This window comes from Hemicordylus capensis, chromosome 1 (genome assembly GCF_027244095.1).
Source record: "Hemicordylus capensis ecotype Gifberg chromosome 1, rHemCap1.1.pri, whole genome shotgun sequence".
NCBI lineage: Eukaryota > Metazoa > Chordata > Lepidosauria > Squamata > Cordylidae > Hemicordylus > Hemicordylus capensis.
In genome coordinates this window covers 256,303,907-256,322,923 of record NC_069657.1, presented here as the reverse complement: position 1 = coordinate 256,322,923, position 19,017 = coordinate 256,303,907, and the positions used below count along the sequence as shown (strand labels likewise).

Genomic DNA, 19,017 nt, shown 5'->3' with positions numbered 1-19,017 from the left:
ACAGCAACGAATGCACCACTGAGAGCCCTTAAAGACCAAGTTGAAGACAGGTCATCCTGGAGAGAACCTATCTATGTGGTCGTTAAGAGCTGACACCGACTTGATGGCACTGAATCAATCAATCCAGCAAGGCACCCTCAGTTAGCCCCTTTAGCCTGGAATATGCAGGGTGTGCAGATGAAAAATTACTGTTTGGTGCCACTGTCTTCTTTGTGTTCTACATGTCAGATGAGAATGGAAGCCAGCCCTTTGTTGGTCTTGGGGTCCCAGCAGATATCTGACCTTGTTGCCCTCTGGAGCAGCCATGGGGAGGAGGAGGGCAAAACTTTATTCATCTGTCTCCTTTAAAGTTGGCAAAGTTGCCTAGTAAACTGATCAACTGGCTCACAAGCGTTTAAGCATGCTTGAAACATTTCCTCCAGGAAATACAAAATATACAGAAGAACAAACTGATGAGCAGCTATGTTTGGAATACTTCTATGGTTAAGGTTGGACACAGGGAGTGCTGCACCAGTGAAACATCACACTTCCTGGTGTTATGCTGGCAATACAGAGAGATCCAGGATAGGCAGTGGGTGCCAACAGCAAAATCATCAGCCACCACTGCCAAGTGTTACATAGTTCAGAATCTTCTATTGACACAGCTCTTCTTATGCAGTTCTACCACGGTGCAGACTGTCAGCCAATCACTCCAGAAATGTTTGCGGTGCCTGCCTAATGATGGTTGAGGTTCCACTGTTGATTTGTGAAAGGAAGGTGCATTCAGGTGTCATAAAACTCCATGTAAATGTTAAAACATCTTCATACTTAGCAGGTAATTTTCTACTCTGCAAAAGTAATTTTAATATTTGGCATCCTTTCCTTTTTTTCTTTTAAATATATACACTCTGCCAAGGTTTTTAAAACAGACAAATAATGACAGCATTTCCCTATTTATAGTTATCAAAAGGCATGAATGGATAAACAACATTAACTGCTATTCATTAACTTTAATCAACAAAATTCTTGGCTGTGTCAGTCAAGACAGATTTAATCAAGCAAGGCTGGCTCTAAAGTTAAATTACAGTACTTAAGCTGCTGAACAATTAATTTAGAGTTTTACCATGCAACAGGGCCCTCATCGGCCACTAAATTAACAGATGACAACCTGAGCCTGAGATTCAGGCCTAGCCCCCAATGAGGTGGTAAATCCATGGCTGAGCTGAACTACTACTTCAGACAGCAGATGGGGCTCATGTCAGCATCAAAGCTAGGCTGGACCCCCCACTCCCCTGCCCATAAGTATGTACAGAGAATAGTTCTGAATGGTAGAATCACACAGAGAATAGCAGCAGGAGAACCTGTTCCATTTTTTGACAGGAAATGTCTTTACTCATTGCAGAGTCTTAATGTTTTTTGGTTTTTTTAATTATTTGATTTGGATTTCCAAATGGAAATCTTCAGCCCACATCGTATGGCTGAGATGATAGTTTTCAAAAGGCACATTGAGTGTGGTGGTCCTTCCCAGAATGAAAATGGAAGAGAAGGTGCCCTTTGGTATGTGCACAGTGGGAAAATTCTGACAACCCATGAGGCAAGATGGAGAGTAATCCCTATATCTGTAGGAATTCTAGACGCTTCTAAGCTGGGGATGGTGAATGTAGGACTGTATACAAGACTGCAGAATGCCTCCAACAGAACTGTCTAGGAAAAAATCTTGTTTTAATGATTTCTGAATACACATGCGTCCTTCAACTCAGACAATAAGCCACAATTAAGACTGGTTCATAAGGATTCTCTTTGTGTGGTGATAGTGATTAGTGCCCAGGTTTCTGAGGAGACTGTTGCATGGAAATGCTTATCAGTAACATATGCATTACCTGGATGCAGTGATTGTTCCCAGTGTAGCAGAAATGCATCAGAAAGTAGCCCCATGCACAGAAACCTGTTTCCTCGCATTAATTTTGTTTGCCAGACAGAATTTGCCCCTTTGCAAACTACCAGGAGAATCTGAATGACACTGCTCTGCAGTGTTGCCTTCACAGGACATGTGGAAAGTTTATTTGAGCAAAGCAATAAACATTTAATGACAGTGATGTCATTTTCCTGCTTCCCAGCTGAATATGGATATCAAGTCCAAGTTAAAAGTTCAACAGTAGATCTTTTTCATCCCCCAGAAGCTTTGTTCCTTGATCACAGAACAGTGATCAAAACTCATAGCCAGCCACCTGGTGCTAATGTCCTTTTTGCACTATCCCTCTAGGTGACAACTAGCGACAGTGCCTCAGCTGCTGCCTGCTGGTTCAACAAAGAAATTTTGTACTGGCCTGTTGACCTCAGAATGGTGTGATAGTCTGCTTATGGAATAAAATGACTTAATGCATGAACTGAAGGCTCTGAATGAACTGCTAGAAACAAATTCTGTCCATTTGGTTGGTTTCAAGATATGGGAAAGGATGTTTCAAATCCAGCTGGACACCCTCTGTCTAAGATGAATGCCTTTGTCACAATATGCTGTCTCTTGCTCAGAAACAAAGCCTTAATAATATCAAAACAAGCAACCACCTATCAGTATTGAGGACAGAAGAATCAGAAACTCATCTGGATTCCAAAAAACAATACAGGAAGCCCTCCAATAATACAGGGATTATGTTCTGGGAAAGCTCTGTAAACAGTGAATTTGTGATATTGGAGTGCTTATCCTAATCCCCAAAATGGGGTAAGGCTCCACACTCAGGCAGCACGAGTGACTGGGACACTTATAGAGTGTCCCAGACACTTATAGAGTGTCCCAGACACTTATAGAGTGTCCCTCTTAAAGCTTCCCTATGTACCAGCTGGGAAGCAGGGAGAGTGGTCATTTAAACTTGAAACCTCCCTGACCATCAGCTGACGGGCAGGGAGGTTTAAAGTTCAAATGGCCACTCTCCCCACTTCCAAGTGGGGATACTTAAAGAGGCAGTACAAGTGGCTGGGTGCCTCTCCCACTGCCTCTACAAACACCCCTTGCTTTCCGGCTGGGAAGTGGGGAGGCTTTAAGAGGCAGTGCAAGTAGTCAGGTGCCTTTACTGCTACCGCTTTAAGCACTGCCATGCGCCAGCTGGAAAGCAGGGGGAGTGGTGATTTAATGGCCACTCTTCCCGCTTCCTAGCTGGCATGCAGGGAGGCTTAAAGAGGCAGCACAAGAGGCACCCAGCCACTTCAACCACCTCTTTAAGCCCCTCTCTTCACTAGCTGGAAAGTGGGAGCGTGACCACTTACATTTTAAACCTCTATGCCCATCAGTTTAAATGGCCACTCTCCCTGCTTACCAGCAGGTGTGTGGGAAGGCTTGAAGAGGCAGTGGGAGTGGCTGGGACAATTTAGTTATGCAAGGGGGTAGGCCCGCAAATAACAGAAACTACCCCACGCGATAACTAAATTGGTATACAGGCAGGTGGCCCACGAATAAGTGAAACCATGGGAAATGAATCCACAAATAGAGGGCTACCTGTACATCTAATATTCATTAAATGCTAATTAAGCATTTCTTTCTAACACACAAATGTTGATATGTATGTAACATTAAATTGTCTACATTTAGTTTCATATCTACAATATGATCTTGCAAATAGGTTTTCAGAGGATGGCATGCTCATCTGAATGCTTCTTCCTTCTGTACTGAAGCACAACTGTGGAGAGTACATGTACGAGAGAAGAGGGAGCTTGACAACAGGCATGCGCCAGGAAAGAGAAAAAAGACACCATGTCCCCGTAACAGAGAACGTAGCTAAGGGGGATCACTAACCTTATTAGACTCTCAGATGGTCAACCAGCATGCCAAGTTCTCGTGCTGTCTCCCTTATTGCTGGTCCCACTTTCTCAGCACCCTAAGCTAGTGTTACATAACCACTGCAACACCAATGAATACCAAGCTGGTGCAGCCAATTCAGTAGTGGCTGCAAGGAACAACAAAGGCACATCTTCCTCCTAGGAAGGGAGTGGCTGACAGAGATCAAGTTTCTCTGTCACAGGAATAGCTTGTCTTTGGTGTGCTCTCCTCCATAATTAACAAAAGGGAGATAGACTGCAACGCAGTTGATTGAACGCAGAGAGAGAGAGGGAAAGCGAGAGAGAGCCTGAGCCTGCATTTGCAATGCAGCCAGAGTGGGCTGCTGCATGTCTTTACCTGGGGAAGGACACCAGTGTTCTCTGACTGCTGTCTCTGCAATCAATGAAAGTGTACCAAAGCAGCACTGTGCATTCTGACTTTTCCCTTTCATGAGATGTTGAGCCAGAGGTTCTCCCCCCGCACGCACACACACACACACACACACACACACATCCCTTTTCTGTTTGTGCAATCTTAAACTATTAGGGAGGTGCAATATTACTTCAACCATATGAACCATGTGAGACTTTTCCATACAAATGGCACCCTCATCAGAGTGCCAATCAGATTTGAAGGAAAGACAGATGTGATTGATACTGTCTATATGGTTGCAATATTTACACATATTCCCCAGTGCATCAAGCTATGGGGAAGTAGCTCCCACACCACTGGATGCATGTTTGAAGGGAGCCCACACTGGGAGCAGCCACTGCATGTCACTGTGTTTCCTTTCATCACCATCTCTTTATGAGGAAACATTTGGGGCTACTATACGAGCCCCTGGTGGCGCAGTGGTAAAACTGTCGCCCTGTAACCAGAACGTTACAAGTTCGATCCTGACCAGGGGCTCAAGGTTGACTCAGCCTTCCATCCTTCCGAGGTCGGTAAAATGAGTACCCAGAATGTTGGGGGCAATATGCTAAAAATCATTGTAAACCGCTTAGAGAGCTTCGGCTATAGAGCGGTATATAAATGTAAGTGCTACTGCTATTGCTATATCTGTATTCACAGTTCACATATATGTACTGGGATTTTGCCACACTGTCTGAAAGGAGGTGAGCTGGTCTTGTGGTAACAGGCATGACTTATCCCCTTAGCTAAGCAGGGTCTGCCCTGGTTGCATTTGAATGGGAGACCACATGCGTGGGCCCTGCAAGATATTCCCCTCAGGGGATGGAGCCGCTCTGGGAAGAGCATCTAGGTTCCAAGTTCCCTCCTTGGCAAGATAGGGCTGAGAGAGATTCCTGCTACAACCTTGGAGAAGCCGCTGCCAATCTGTGTAGACAATACTGAGCTAGATAGACCAATGGTCTGACTCAGTATAGCCAGCGTGGTGTCATGGCTAGAGTACCAGACTAGGACCGGAGAGACCCGAGTTCAAATCCCCATTCAGCCATGTTACTTGCTGGGTGACTCTGGGCCAGTCACTTCTCTCTCAGCCTAACCTACTTCACAGAGTTGTTGTGAGGAGAAACCTAAGTATGTAGTACACTGCTCTGGGCTCCTTGGAGGAAGAGCGGGATATAAGATGTAAAAAATTAAATAATTAAATAAATAAATAAAATATATGGCAGCTTCCTATGTTCCTGTGTAAGGCAACTTTTGGTCACCACTACAGTAAATGTGTAATTGTATGATATACTGTAATACTTGAAACAATTTATTCACTCTTCTGATTAAACCTCAGAAGTGGTTGAAGTGGCCTCTGTAAGGCAAAGCTTACCTTTAGGGAAGGAAGCCATAGCTCAGTGAAAGAGCACACGATTTTGCATGAAGAAGGTTTGAGGTTCTGGCATCTTCAGTTAAAATTATTTCAGATAACAGGACATTTACCAGAGCTCTTGGAGACCCACTGCCAGTCTGAATATACAGTAGTGGGCTAGATGGATCAATTGGTCTGATTCAGTATAGGGCACCTTCATATGAATTTACAGGAACCAACTTCTTTAAAATCTTGCCAATCCATCTGTTCCACAGGCTTATTTCAAGTACAACCCCCTTTGTCCCCCCTAAGGAACATATTTCCTTTCCATTCCAGAGAAGCTTCCTTAGACGTCTGGAAAAATATTTTTTTTATCTATATGCCTCATTAGTTTATGATCCGCTGCCATCTTCTGTGTTAAATAAAGCCTCAGCAATTGCACATTTACCAATAGGCTATTTAATTTCTACCACATGGAAATCATTCCCATTGGTCAAGCAGACAGAACTGTGTAAATACAGTCATGTTTTAAAATTCTGTTACCTCTAAACGAGTCCGACGCTCTGCAATGACTCGTTCATCCTTGTTTCCAAAGAGCTTCTTTGGAGGGAATTCTAAAGTAGCCAGCTGCAAGACAAAAAAAAATAAAAAAAATGAGTCCAACAAAAAATGATTTGTGAAAGCCATGAAACAGAGGAGAGACATGTACAAGCTGTTCTTATAGCATTAATGACAACATTAGCCTTCTTTTATTTTAATATAATCCCTGTGGACAAGATACTAAGCATACACTAGCCACAGTATATGGCTATGGCTTTACAACAGTGTTGCAAAGAAGCACTGGTGCAGCTAGCACTGGGGGGCCTCCCTCCAGCATGCAGCCCTCCCTCCAGGGGCATGTAGCCCCCCCCGCCTGGTGAGGCATGCTCACATATGCGTGCCACCCTCACCCCCTACTGACCCACTCTCGTGCACACCTTCTGCCTGCTTCCTGCCCCGCGGTTTGCCAGCTCTTCCTGCTTCGGCAAGCAGTGATAGTGGTGGGTGGGTGGAAGCAGAGGAAACAGGAGGCAGACGCACAAGGAAGCAGTCAAGCAGGAGGCACACGCAAGTGGCAACGACATCCAGAGTGAGGCACCAGTGGCAGGGATAGTCAGACTGCATGGCTGGAGAGTTGGAGAGAAGTGGGGGATGAGAGGAGAGAGGGGGCTCCCAGGGGCAGAAGGGCCTGTTTTCTTCGGACACCCTCAAACACCAGTAGCTCCACCTCTGCAAAGCAGGTACAGCCATGACATAAGCAAAAGCAACTATTTAATTTCTTTGCCCTGCTAACGGAGCCATCTTATTTATTTATTATTTCTCTACGTTAACCACTTTGGAAACTTTTGTTGAAAAGTGGTATATAAATATTTGTTGTTGTTCTTATTCCTTAGCTAATAGTCACTGAAGAAATGTAATTGGGAAGGGAGGGGGCAAACACAGGATGACGATGAGCTTCCTTAGGGCCAAACTAGAGGCTATATGAGAGTGCCATGATGAGCGTTCCTTCAAAAAACCAAACTGCAGGCCCTGCCAGCTGATCAGGGCTGTGCCATGGGGAGGTGGCTAGTCCTTTCCCTCCAGACCAATTCCCCAATCCTCATACGCTGCTGTTGGCATGAATAAGACAAGTTGTTCTGGTAAGAATTAATCAGCCTACTTTCCTTTCACTGTCTCTACAACTGGACTAAATTGGTTCAAACTGAGGTTCACAAGTTAGATCTCTTGCACCTCAAATGTTCACGCATCCACCATCTTGGATCAGGGTGGTTGGCATTATTACAAACTAGACCATTAAGGTGTCCCTGTGTGTCACTCACTACAACTACATCAAATTTGGTTCGAATGGATTAGACAGTCCTCAAGTTAGTGCACTTGCACCTCAAAAGTTCACACATCCACCATCTTGGATCAAGGTGGATGACATCATCACAAACTACACCATTGGGACATCTCTATGTGTCCATAGAACTGTAGCACATTTGGTTCATATCAGTTAAAACTGTCCACAAGTTAGTGCACTTGAGCCTCAAAAGTTTACATGTCCGCCATCTTGCATTGCGTTGGATGACATCATCACAAACTTCGCCATTGACGTGTCCCTACAACTGTACCTGATTTGGTTCATATATTGGTCCAGGCATTGCAAAGTTGATGGGGAGTTGATGGACAGACACACACACACACACAAACACACACACACACACAATGCCAGGTGATCTCATAAGCCAGTAGGTAAGTAGGCTAAAAATGCACAGGCACCTGCAAGAGTCGCTGTCTGTTGTCCCCTCTGAGGTGAACAGCAGTTTCACTAAGCCATTGACACTGGGGAACTGGTGCAGAGGCAAAGGTTTAGCTATCCACTCCACCACTGTTCTGTGGCCACAATCCAAAGGGTGGGTGTAGGGGACTGAAAAAGGGACTTGAAAAGATATGGAGAGCTCCAGTCACAGAACTCCTACATAACATCTAGAATGGCCCCAAGATAGGTAGTCCCAGCTGATGAAGGGTGCTAAGGATTAAAACTGGCATCTTGAGTTGAGCTTTGAAGCACACTGGCAGCTAGTGCAGATGATGCAAGGCAAGTGGAATATGTTCATGCCTCCCAATAATTCACTAGTGCGAAATAATAATTTTTGATTGTCCCTGTTCTATTTCCTTGTAGTGCTGGTCATAGACTGTAATAAACCTTGAACTGAACTGATTGTCCCAAATTTAAGAAGGGTCAGGTCATTCATTTTCAATTTAGAGCCAAGTATATTTTAGTCTTCACAATTCATACTTCCCAATAATTCATTCATGCCTCCCAATAATTGGCTAGTGCAAAATAATAATTTTGCACCAGCTGAAACTTCTGGGTCATGGATCAGTGCAGCAACATCCCCTCTGTCCAAGGGGAAAAGCCTACACAATAAGTGCAATTTGTAAAAAGCTTTCCATCAGCTGCAGCCACCTAATTGTCCCAAATTTAAGTGTCAGGTCATTCATTTTCAATTTAGAGCCATGTTTTAGTGTCTAAGATATAGCTTTGAAAAACCTCAAAGTATAAGGATGAGTAATGTCTGATCTTTCATTAGATTTCTGTACATTAGCCCTTCAAATAGGGCTAATATACAGAATAGAGAAAAATATTAGTCACTTTACATTCACAGACCCAGATTTCCTCAATTTTTTAAGGGGCGTGACTGACTTTTGAACCACTGTCCTGGTTTTCTGTGTCTGAGCTGAGAAAAATCAGAAGTGGTCTGATTCTGAAGATAGTGAGAAGCCACGACTTACTTTTGAGCTCATAATGAAAGAAAAATATGTCCTAGTTTAAGTTTTTGAAGTTTAAACAAAGTAACTCAAGCCTCACCTTCTAGAGAAGTACTGAAACTCCTAGAGTAAAGGAACTAGACAAAAAACTGTTCTTAAGTAGGAAGTAGCACTATATATTTGGAAATTTGACAACTCTCTTATCTTTCTTGCCTTGGAAGGTTTCGCCAGTAACTTATTTGAGGATAAAATAGCCTTTGCCTATATTTTTATACAGCTTTCAAGAGGCATGGCAAGAAAGACAAAACTTGGCGAATGATAGCAAACATTTAATATACAAAAAGCCAGCTGAAACAAGGTAAAACTGCTTTCAAACTCTATATACTGGCTGTAAAAAACCTGAAAGTCGACTCGAGTCATACTTCTGACAGATGCAAGTAAGTTAATTAAGGGTATTTCCCCCGAATTGCCCCCCTCCCTAAATAAACTATGCTTTCATAAGAACAGCCTTGTTGGATCAGGCCCAAGGTGTTACAGACCAGGCCCGATTGGTATACCAAATATGCTCATTAGCTAGTATACAAAATCAGGTCTGGCTTCAAGTTCTTTTATATGGTGACCCATGTTGGATCTGGGCGCAAGGAAGAAAGGAGATGCAAACCACTCCTGAAAGAGTTCAGTGGGCTTTATTGAGTATATAAGACTAGCAACATAATCTAGCAAAGCAGAAAGCAGAACACTCTATTAATATTAGCAACAGTATTTAAATGGAACATTCTAGCCATCACCAATATTCCACCCAGTGTTCCTAACTAAATATGTGTTTGCACTTAAATCTTCCTAGAGCCTAGTACAGTTCAGATACAGGCGGAAAAGGGGGGGGGAGGAAGGAAGGCTCAGGGCTGGCATAGTTTTGGGGTGATTAGTGGAGGGAAAAGGGGGAGGAGAGGGGAGCAGGGAAAGAGGAAGGGATGAGTGGATCCCAAGCAGCATATTTACCAGGAACCGAGGCTGGAGAGAGAAGAATCACTTCAGCTGAAGCAGTGAGGCGCTGGCGGAGACAGGAGTTGTGCAGTTGCTTCAGGTCATAGCTGAGAGCTCCATGGCTGGGGAGCCTTGACTTCTCACTGTGCAGTGAGAGTCATAGCCTCTGAGCACGGGCAGAGTTCCTGCTTAGCCCCACAGCTGGGCAGCAAACTCTGGGATCTTGTGAGCAGCTTTGCTGTAGGCAAGGATTGCTGAACTCTCTGTCTCAAAAAAGCCCCATTCTTTATAGTGTATTTTCTCTTTGATCTATACAAATCTCATCTTTTCCTGGATTCCCCAGAAGGGGTGACAAAGCTGTTACTTTCAGGACAATGTCTTTTAATTACTCAGGATATTGGTCAGTTCAGAGAATTCTGGATCTCATCTTCTGAAATCTGTGCACTCAGGAAGGTGGGGGGGGGGAAGCAAGTGTTAGTGGAAAGACTAAATCTACAGGTGTTCTCCCAGGATGGAATTTCTATAGACAGCAACTGAGTAATCCCCCTTGGGGCATGGCAGAGCCAATCATTGATAATGATTAGCATAGATTTCTTCCACAGACATTATCTGATAGTGAGTTACATTTTAGCATATTGATTAGCTCAAGCCCAGCCTTTGTGTTATCTTAAGTATCCAGTTCACAATGCAATGCTGTTCCTCCTGCTCCCAGAGCAGTTGACCTGGGTGCCAGAGTTCAGGCATCCTTTCATTTCTTGATATAAAATGAGGTCAGACACAGGCCTCCATTTCTGAGTTGGTACCTCTGGTTCTGATATGTTATAGACCGTTCATAACAAAGGTTCATCCAGGCCAGCATCCTGTTTCACACAGTGGTCCACCAGATGCCTCTGGGAAGCCCACTGGCAATTGCTGAAGGCATGCCCTTTCTCCTACTGGTACTCCCATGCTGCTAGGGGGAGTGCAGACACAGCAGGAAGATGTCTGGAGCAGCGGTAACGTGGGTAAGGACCTGCAGCTTTACTTTTAAAAGTGCTACTCACTGCCCACCCTGGCGCCACCTCAGATTGCCGGACTGGTCCAGTTCATCCAAATGGAACCGAACAAGTTCGCTGGACCGAACTTGTCCAAATTTGGACCATGACCCAAACTACCCTCCGTGCACACCCCTACAACAGGATCACCTTTTGTCCACATGCCTGTTGACACTCTCAAACAACTCCAAAAGGTTAGTGAGGCAAGACTTGCTGTCGCACAAGCCATGCTGGTTCTCCTTCAGCAAGGCCTGTTCTTCTACATGTTTAAACATTTTGACCTTAAGTATGCTTTCCATCAAATTACCAGGCAGAGAAGTTAAGCTAACCTGCCTGTAGTTTCCCAGATATCCCCTGGATCCCTTTTTGAAAATCAGAGTTGGAATGGAATGGAATATTTATTATCGTCATCAACCAGACAGAAATATCACACAATAAGTAATAACCTACAGCAATTGTGATTTTAGCTGTACTTTCTTACAGAACACAGTTCAGAATAGAACAATATGTAATAGGGATGTGCATGAACCAAACTCCCTTTTACGGGCCTTCGAATTGGTTCAACCTTGGCTGGCTCGAAGGTTCAGCAGTGGGGGAGGGGAATGTCCTCCTTAAAGGGTGGGGAAGGATGCTCTCACCCAGCCCCCGCTGCTAGGGATGTGCATGGAACCATGGGGTGGCGGTTCGAAGGCAGCAGGGATGCCACTTTAAGAACGGGGGAGGGTACACTTACCCCTTCCACCGCTTCCCCCCCGCTGGCGTCCTTTGTTGAGAAAGCTGATTGGGGCAGCAGCATACCTCCCTGCGGCCCTGTTTGCCAAATATGGCCGGAAGTCCCCAACACACCTGCGTATGTTGCCGGCACATACAGGTACATTGCAGACTTCCAGCCATATCCAGCCAACAGAGCGGCAGGGAAGTATGCTGCCGCCCCAATCAGCTCTCTTAACAAAGGATGCCGGTAGGGGGAAAGTGGTGGGAGGGATAAGTGCACCCTCCCCCGCCTTTAAGTGGGGCCCCTGCAGCCTTTGACCTGGCTGAACCACCAGTTCTTCAAACCAGTTCGGAGGCCCATAAAGGGCCTCTGAACCAATTCCGTGCACATCCCTACCCAGTTTCCCCCACTGGTGCATGATTTCTGAAAAGCCCTTTGGGGCAGCAGCATACCCCCCCGGCTGTCCCATTGCTATGTTGACCGGATATACCCGGAAGTACTGAATGCACCTGTGTGCATTGCGCACAAATAATGTTCGTGCATGTCGGGTGCATGCACGTGGTGTGTACGTACACAGTATATGCAAGCACACTCAGTACTTCCGGGTATATCTGGTAAACGTAGCAATGTGGCGGCAGGGGGGTACACTGCTGCCCCGACGGGCTTTTTGGAAATCAAACGGGGGGGGTGCATCCTCTCCTGCCCTTAAAGGAATCCCCCCCCACAGCTGAACCGGCCCCCGCGGGTTCCATGCACATCCCTAATATGCAATACAATTGACACTCATGATTTTAACAATTCCTTCTTATACAACTTGCAATATAACAATATTTTGCCACCCGACAGAAACATTTTACTGTCAGACAAAAGAAGAGCCACATAAAAGGCCAATGGCCTACCTCAGAATTTAAAGAAGATAGATAACAAAAGTGCCCACCAAATATCCCTAAAAAACAAACAGTGGAGCAGCATATTTGAGTTCCTTCAGAACTCTTGAGTGGACGCCATCTGGCCCCGGAGATTTTATTAATTTTTATGTTTTCCAGACAATTTAGAACATCCTTTCTTGTCGCCTAAAACTAGCCCAGTTCATCAGCCTCCAAGCCTGAGAAGCTCAGTTCCAGAGTGGGTATATGGTCAGTATCCTCTGCCATTAAGACAGATGCAAAGGACTCATTCAGCTTCTCTGCAATCTCCTTATCCTCTTTAAAAACCCCATTCATGCCATCATCATCTAAGGGTCCAACTGCCTCCCTGGCAGGATTTCTGCTTCTGATATATTTAAAGAAATTTTTGTTATTCCCCTTGACACTTCTAGCTATATGCTCCTCAAGCTCTCTTTTTGGATCCCTTATTGTCTCCTTGCATTTCTTTTGCCAGAGTTTATGTTCCTTCCTCTTCTCTTCATTTGGGCAGGACTTCCATTATCCAAATGAAGTCTTCTTCCCCTTTCTGGCTTCCCTGACTCTACAGAAGGCCTGCACAATCAGTGCCGGCGCGTCCATTAAGGCGAACTAGGCAGTTGCCTAGGGCGCCAAAATGGAGGGGGCGCCGCGCTGGCCAGCCTGCCGCCCCCCCACCCCCCACCGCCGCGAGCAGATTTGGGTAAAAACTACCGCTACCACTGCCGCCGCCCACCAGCCCTCCCTCCCTCCCTCCCAGCCGCACGCCCGCCCGAGTCCTCACCCGATGATCTTGTAAACAAAGAGAGGAGCTACCCAACAGAGCTCCTCTCTCTTTGAAGTCCTGCAAGTTACTGAGGCTTTGCGCGCGTGCATGTGCGCTCCACAAAGGACGGCGATCGCCGGAGGCCCGGTCTACCTCTTCCTAAATAGAAGTTATGGAGAAAGGCTCTAGCCAAGCATTCTTCCTGATGCCCTAGTTTTCTACATGCAAGGATTAAAAAAAACCGTGGCTCCTTCAGAAGAACACCAGATTTTATGGCCTGATCCTCTGAACTGTTGTAGTGACATGGAAGCTGGGTGCTATAATTCCCATTGATCCATCAATCAGTTTATTGCATTATTTTTATAGCCAAACCTGCTCTCATAATGGATATAGATACGGTGCAGTAGGTCAAATGAATGCTTGTGCACTGCCTTATAGAAAGTGTTCAGGAGTGTGGGTTCAACTGGCAGGGGACAGAGCTGGCCTGCTGTGCTTTGAGCAGGCTCAGAATACTGCTTTCATTTTCAGTGGTGTAAATATCTTGTATTTATGAAGTGCTGCACTAAGTCAACCCTATCTTTCCCCCAAAACAAACTAAAGATAAAAAATGCTAAGAATCCTCACTGAGGCTCTCTGAGCTTTAATACTGCGAACTACCAATGAGGGTTCATATGACTGAATGCTTTCCCATAATCAAATAAAAATCTCTGCACTGAGAAAACTAGAATTTAGGGAGAAGAGTTCCAGCCTGACATTCTTCTTGATGTCACAGTTTTTTAAAAAATATTGAACAGGAAAGCCTTAAATCAGGCGTGCCCCCAGCTTCAGTCCAAAATGGTACAGGTTTCCCATCTTAAAAAGTGAAAACTAGGCCTGAGCTGCTCCCGGCTGTTTCCTCCATTTTTTCTTTCTGAGTTATGCAGACCCATTAATTCAGCTTTTTATTGTTCTAAAACAGCAAATGTTCACTAACACTAGTGAGTGGACACTGGCATTGTTAAAATCGTTGCTATTCATAACCTATCTCCATTCATGTGTGGCAGTCTAGGTCCGAACTCTCTCAGAATCTTGCACTTACTCTTCCTTCTCAGCCCAGTCAATTTTGTCAGGTCAAAGAGGGTGAAATGTGCTTTCAGTTGCCTAAAAGGCTAAAATTGCCTAGCAACTACATTATTCCCTTTTCATTGACCTGACAGAACGGCTAGGCTGAAAATAAAGCAGACAGATGTGCATCCAGAAAAAGAGGTAGCTGGATCCTGCCTGCAGGTAGCTTCTTAGGGTATCTGTGCCACAAAAAAGGCTGACTCTCTCTTCCAGCCCCATTATAGGATACGGAGTATTTTCCCTCTTTCCTTTTCCAGACAACAGACTTACCAATTCTTTTATTAATAATGTGCAATTATTAATCACCTTATGGACAATAGGACCATTTCTTAAACAAAATAAGACAGTATGGCTCATTTCAGCCATTAGACTACACATTGACTAGAATCCTACCCAGTTTCACTCAGACATTTATTTAAGAGAAGTCCAGACAGTAGGGTTTATTACATTATTCTAACATCATTCAGTCTGCCCATTGCTATTAAGGAAACAAATTAAATTCATCAGGAAAAAAAAAAGTTTATCTGAGTTAGGGGGCATCTTTCATTCCCAAAAGCAATTTTGGGACCTAGCTGGATATAGTAGTAAACAGTGGTAGTATCAGCTATGATGGGTAACATAATATGATAAATTACTTCACCTTTTTACTCATTGTAAGTAGTATGGTAGCATTTATATGCAGAATGCTAATAAAATGTGAATGCAGTGCAATTTAGAAGTTCATGCAAACCTTTTATAGTGCTATAAACACTATGTAGCCTTAACTGGATTTTAAATTGCTTACAAAAAAGGCAGGACTAGTAAAGCCACAAGCTACTTACAAATATAAATTTACCACAGAACTAAGTTTATTCCCTAAAGCCATAAGTTCATGTCCTAAAGCCATACCAGTTCCATCCAGAACCCAGCTAAGGGAAAAGTACAGTTATTGTACAAATAATCACTGCCAAAGCACCAAGCAAGTGTGCTCATTGCCCCTACTCCATTTTTACTTCTGTTCAGGACACATTCAGTTACATCCACTGGATCTGAAGATGTCCTGTGGCCCAATCACTGCTGCACATTATCTGCATTCAAGTCTTTGTAACAACCAAACTTAGGTAAGGAATGCCCTAGAATCCAAATTTTGTTAACTAAGAATTAACAAATTGTCAAGGCCAGATGGCATTAACTCAAGAGTTCTGAAAGAATGCCAATGTGAAATTGCAGATCTAGCAAAAATACCGTAGGTAATGTCCCTACAATCAGGCTCTTTAACAGAGGACTGGAAAGTAGCTAATGTAACCCCAATTTTCAATAAGGGATTGTGGGGTGGGGGAAATCCAGGAAGTTACAGCCTGGTTAGCTTACCTTTTGTTTCGGATAAATTGATAGAAAGCATTCTTAGGGACAAAAATGTGAAACATATAGAACAGGCATTGCTGAAGGAAAACTAGCATGGCTTCTGCAAGGGCAGGTCTTGCCTCGCTTACCTTTTGGAGTTCTTTGAGAGTATCAACAGGAATGTGGATATAGGTTGTCCAACTGATGTAGTATACTTGGACTTCCAAAAAGCTTTTGACAAAGTTCTCCATCAAAGGTTCTTTAGCAGTCATGGGATAAGTGGACAGGTTCATGTGGGGATTCATGTGTTCACATATTGAAAGTGAAGGACAGAAACAGAGGGTAGGAATAAATGGAGAGTTTTCACAATGGAGGGAAGTAAGAAGTGGGGTCCCCTAAGGATCTGTACTGGGACCAGTGCTCTTTAATTTGATCATAGATGATCTAGAAGTTCCGGTAAGCAGAGAAGTGGCCAAATTTGCCGACAACACTAAACTATTTAGGGTAGTGAAATCCAAAACCAATTGTGAGGAGCTCCAAAAAGATCTCTCCAAACTGGGCAAGTGGGCGACAAAATGGAAAATGTGGTTCAGTGTAAGCAAGTGTGAAGTGATGCATATTGGGGCAAACATGCCCCCCCCACTTCACATATACGATGATGGGATCTGAACTGTCAGTGACTGACCAGGAGAGAGATCTTGGGGTCATGGTGGACAGCTCATTGAAAGTGTTGACTCAGTGTGCGGCAGCTGTGAAAAAGGCCAATTCCATGCTAGGGATCATTAGAATGGGGACTGAAAATAAAAATGCTAATATTATAATCCCTTTATAAAAATCTATGATGTGGCCATATCTGGAGTACTGTGTACAATTTTGGTCACCGTATAGTAAGAAGGATGTTTTAGAACTGGGAAAGGTGCAGAAAAGGGCAACCAAGATGATTAGGGGCCTGGAGCACCTTCCATATGAGGCAAAGCTACAGCATCTGGGGCTCTTTACTTTGGAAAACAAAGTTAGTCATGTTGACTAAGGGGAGACATGATCGAGGTGTATAAAATTATGCATGGAGTAGAGAGAGTGGATATAGAGAGATTTTTCTCCCTCTATCACAACACTAGAACCAGGGGTCATCCCATGAAATCGAAGGCCATGAATTTTAGGACAAACAAAAGTACGTACTTTTTCACACTGCACAGAATTAATCGATGCAATTATCTGCCATGGGATGTGGTGATGGTCACTAGCTTGGATGGTTTTAAAAGGGGCTTAGACAAATTCATGGACAGGTCTATCAATGGTTACTAGTCTGGTGGCTATAGGCAGCAAGATGCCTCTATATACCTATTGCAGGGGAGCAACAGCAATAGAGGGGGCATGCCCTCACCTCTTGCCCGTGGACTTCTCAGAGGCATCTGGTGGGCCACTGTGTGAAACAGGATGTTGGACTGGATGGGCCTCGGGTCCAATCCAGCAGGGCTGTTCTTATGTACAAATCCAAGTGTAGTCCAGGGTTCCCATCGCTTGGTTCCACTGCTCTCCAGAGCTCATATAGTGTGTGCACAAATGTGTGAGAGTAATCATTTTCTTTATGAAAATTTTAAAAAGGAAAATAAGAGTCTTTCTTTGATGATGACAGAAACAGGAATTTAATCACCTAGCATTTAAGTATTAATTGAGACATTTTATGAAAGTGATGCTTTGAAATGTTATTGTTTTGATACTTTTTCTTGTTGTGCCCAGGAGAAAGATGGGTGTTTAGGTGATAAGGTGGGCACTTAAGTGCCATTGGTTTCATCAGACAGATGCACTTTCTCTGAATTATACCCCATTAAATTCCATATAAACAAAGGTGGGATTGCAAACTATTGTTTGAAATTTTTTGAATCAAATTGCTATTTACAGTGTCAACTGAATATGGGATACTGAATGTTTACCTGCATTGGTCAAATATAAGTTTACACTTTCAGGTACAGTTGAACTGCAATTATTGTATTCTCATTTATCCATAAGAAACAAAATAGTCAACGAATGCAAAGTAAAATGTAAACCTTCTTCTACATAGGAATATACTCCTTTAAAGTGTGATCTCGTATCTTGATAAATTTGGACAGAACATTCTAAACAATAGATATATGAAAGATATGAGCCCCCACCCCACTGCCAATGCTTCATAAAGGGCCAATATCAGCTCCTTTGCCAGTTTATATAGAACACTTGAGTGTGGCATATCAAAAGGAGCCACATAAGAGCTGTAACATACTAGGATTAGATGCTTCATGAGGAGTTGCACTTGCAAGAGATAAGCTACTTCCTTTACTTGTCACAGCTGAAGAAAAGAGCAAAAACCCCAGATACTTTCCTTAAAGGAACAATTCAGAAGATATCATAAAGCTAAGAGCATATAATGCCATGCTCTTTATCTGCCTTTCCCCCCTAAATTGGTAATGACAACAGCATTCCACATACTGTATCACTAGATTCAGATTAGTGTGGTAATTTTGCATTCCATTAGCTGCCCTGAAATTGATAGGGTGGCTCACTCCAAGTTCTAAGTGAAACAAAAATCTCCATAAACAGCATTAACAATCCCCTCCAAAGATGATTTTCCAGCTGCACAGAAGCTCAGCTAAATAACATCTGGCAGCATTTATGAAACATTCTCGTCTTCCGAGACCAAACAGTGCTGTAAATTTCAGCCACCCTTGCCTCTGAGAAATGCTAATAATGAAAATTCATCAAAGGACAGCAATAATTCTTAGTGTTGATGAGATAGATGTTTCTGACTTCCAAAAATTAATAGCAGGTCCCAGGGCCTTAAAGAACAGCTGTCACATAGAAATATACCTGCAAGCAAATAAGCAGCCCTCCTCCAGGTTTAATTTGTTGTGAACAAAAAGCAACACAACAAGTCAGACAGAAGCGGGTAGGCGAGAGGGGGAGAGGAATACATCTATATTACTCACAATATTTTTAAATATTTAATTTTATAACATCTATATTGTTTATTTTTATCTTAATATAGACAAAGATTTTTATCCTTCATAACATTCATTCAACTCTTCTGTAGAGCTAAGAAGAGTTTTTGCCCTCACAACGGTTTCTGAAAGACTGTTCCATAATTCAACATTTCTGGTAGCATTTGTTCTCATATTCCCATCTGCTTTAACCTAACTTTTGTATTATGAGAGACTGCCCTCTTAGTTCCTGATTTTTAAAAGATATACAAGGCAAAATTTTAAGCTCTAATTATTATTATTCCAGTCTCACAACTAATTCTAGCTAGACTTCCTGCTACATATTTCAACTTCTTTGAATATGAAGTGATTCAGTATTTCCGATATGG

The 19,017-nt window shown here is 43.5% G+C and overlaps 1 protein-coding gene across 8 annotated transcripts in view; it reads right to left on the bottom strand.

Moving 5' to 3' along the window:
- KIF16B (kinesin family member 16B) overlaps positions 1–19,017 on the bottom strand; it is a 180,399-nt gene that overhangs the window by 24,541 nt on the left and 136,841 nt on the right. For 4 of the 8 annotated variants that reach the window (XM_053284535.1, XM_053284534.1, XM_053284536.1 and 1 more), the window contains 2 exons: positions 6,530–6,718; positions 6,096–6,179 (listed from right to left, as the gene is read on the bottom strand). The exons of 1 other annotated variant lie outside the window; for it this stretch is intronic. In XM_053284535.1, coding sequence (XP_053140510.1) covers positions 6,096–6,179; positions 6,530–6,718 — 273 coding nt within the window. Of the gene's footprint in view, positions 1–6,095; positions 6,180–6,529; positions 6,719–19,017 lie in introns of those variants that run through there. 3 more of the 8 variants (XM_053284537.1, XM_053284538.1, XR_008313368.1) reach the window with 2 other exon arrangements.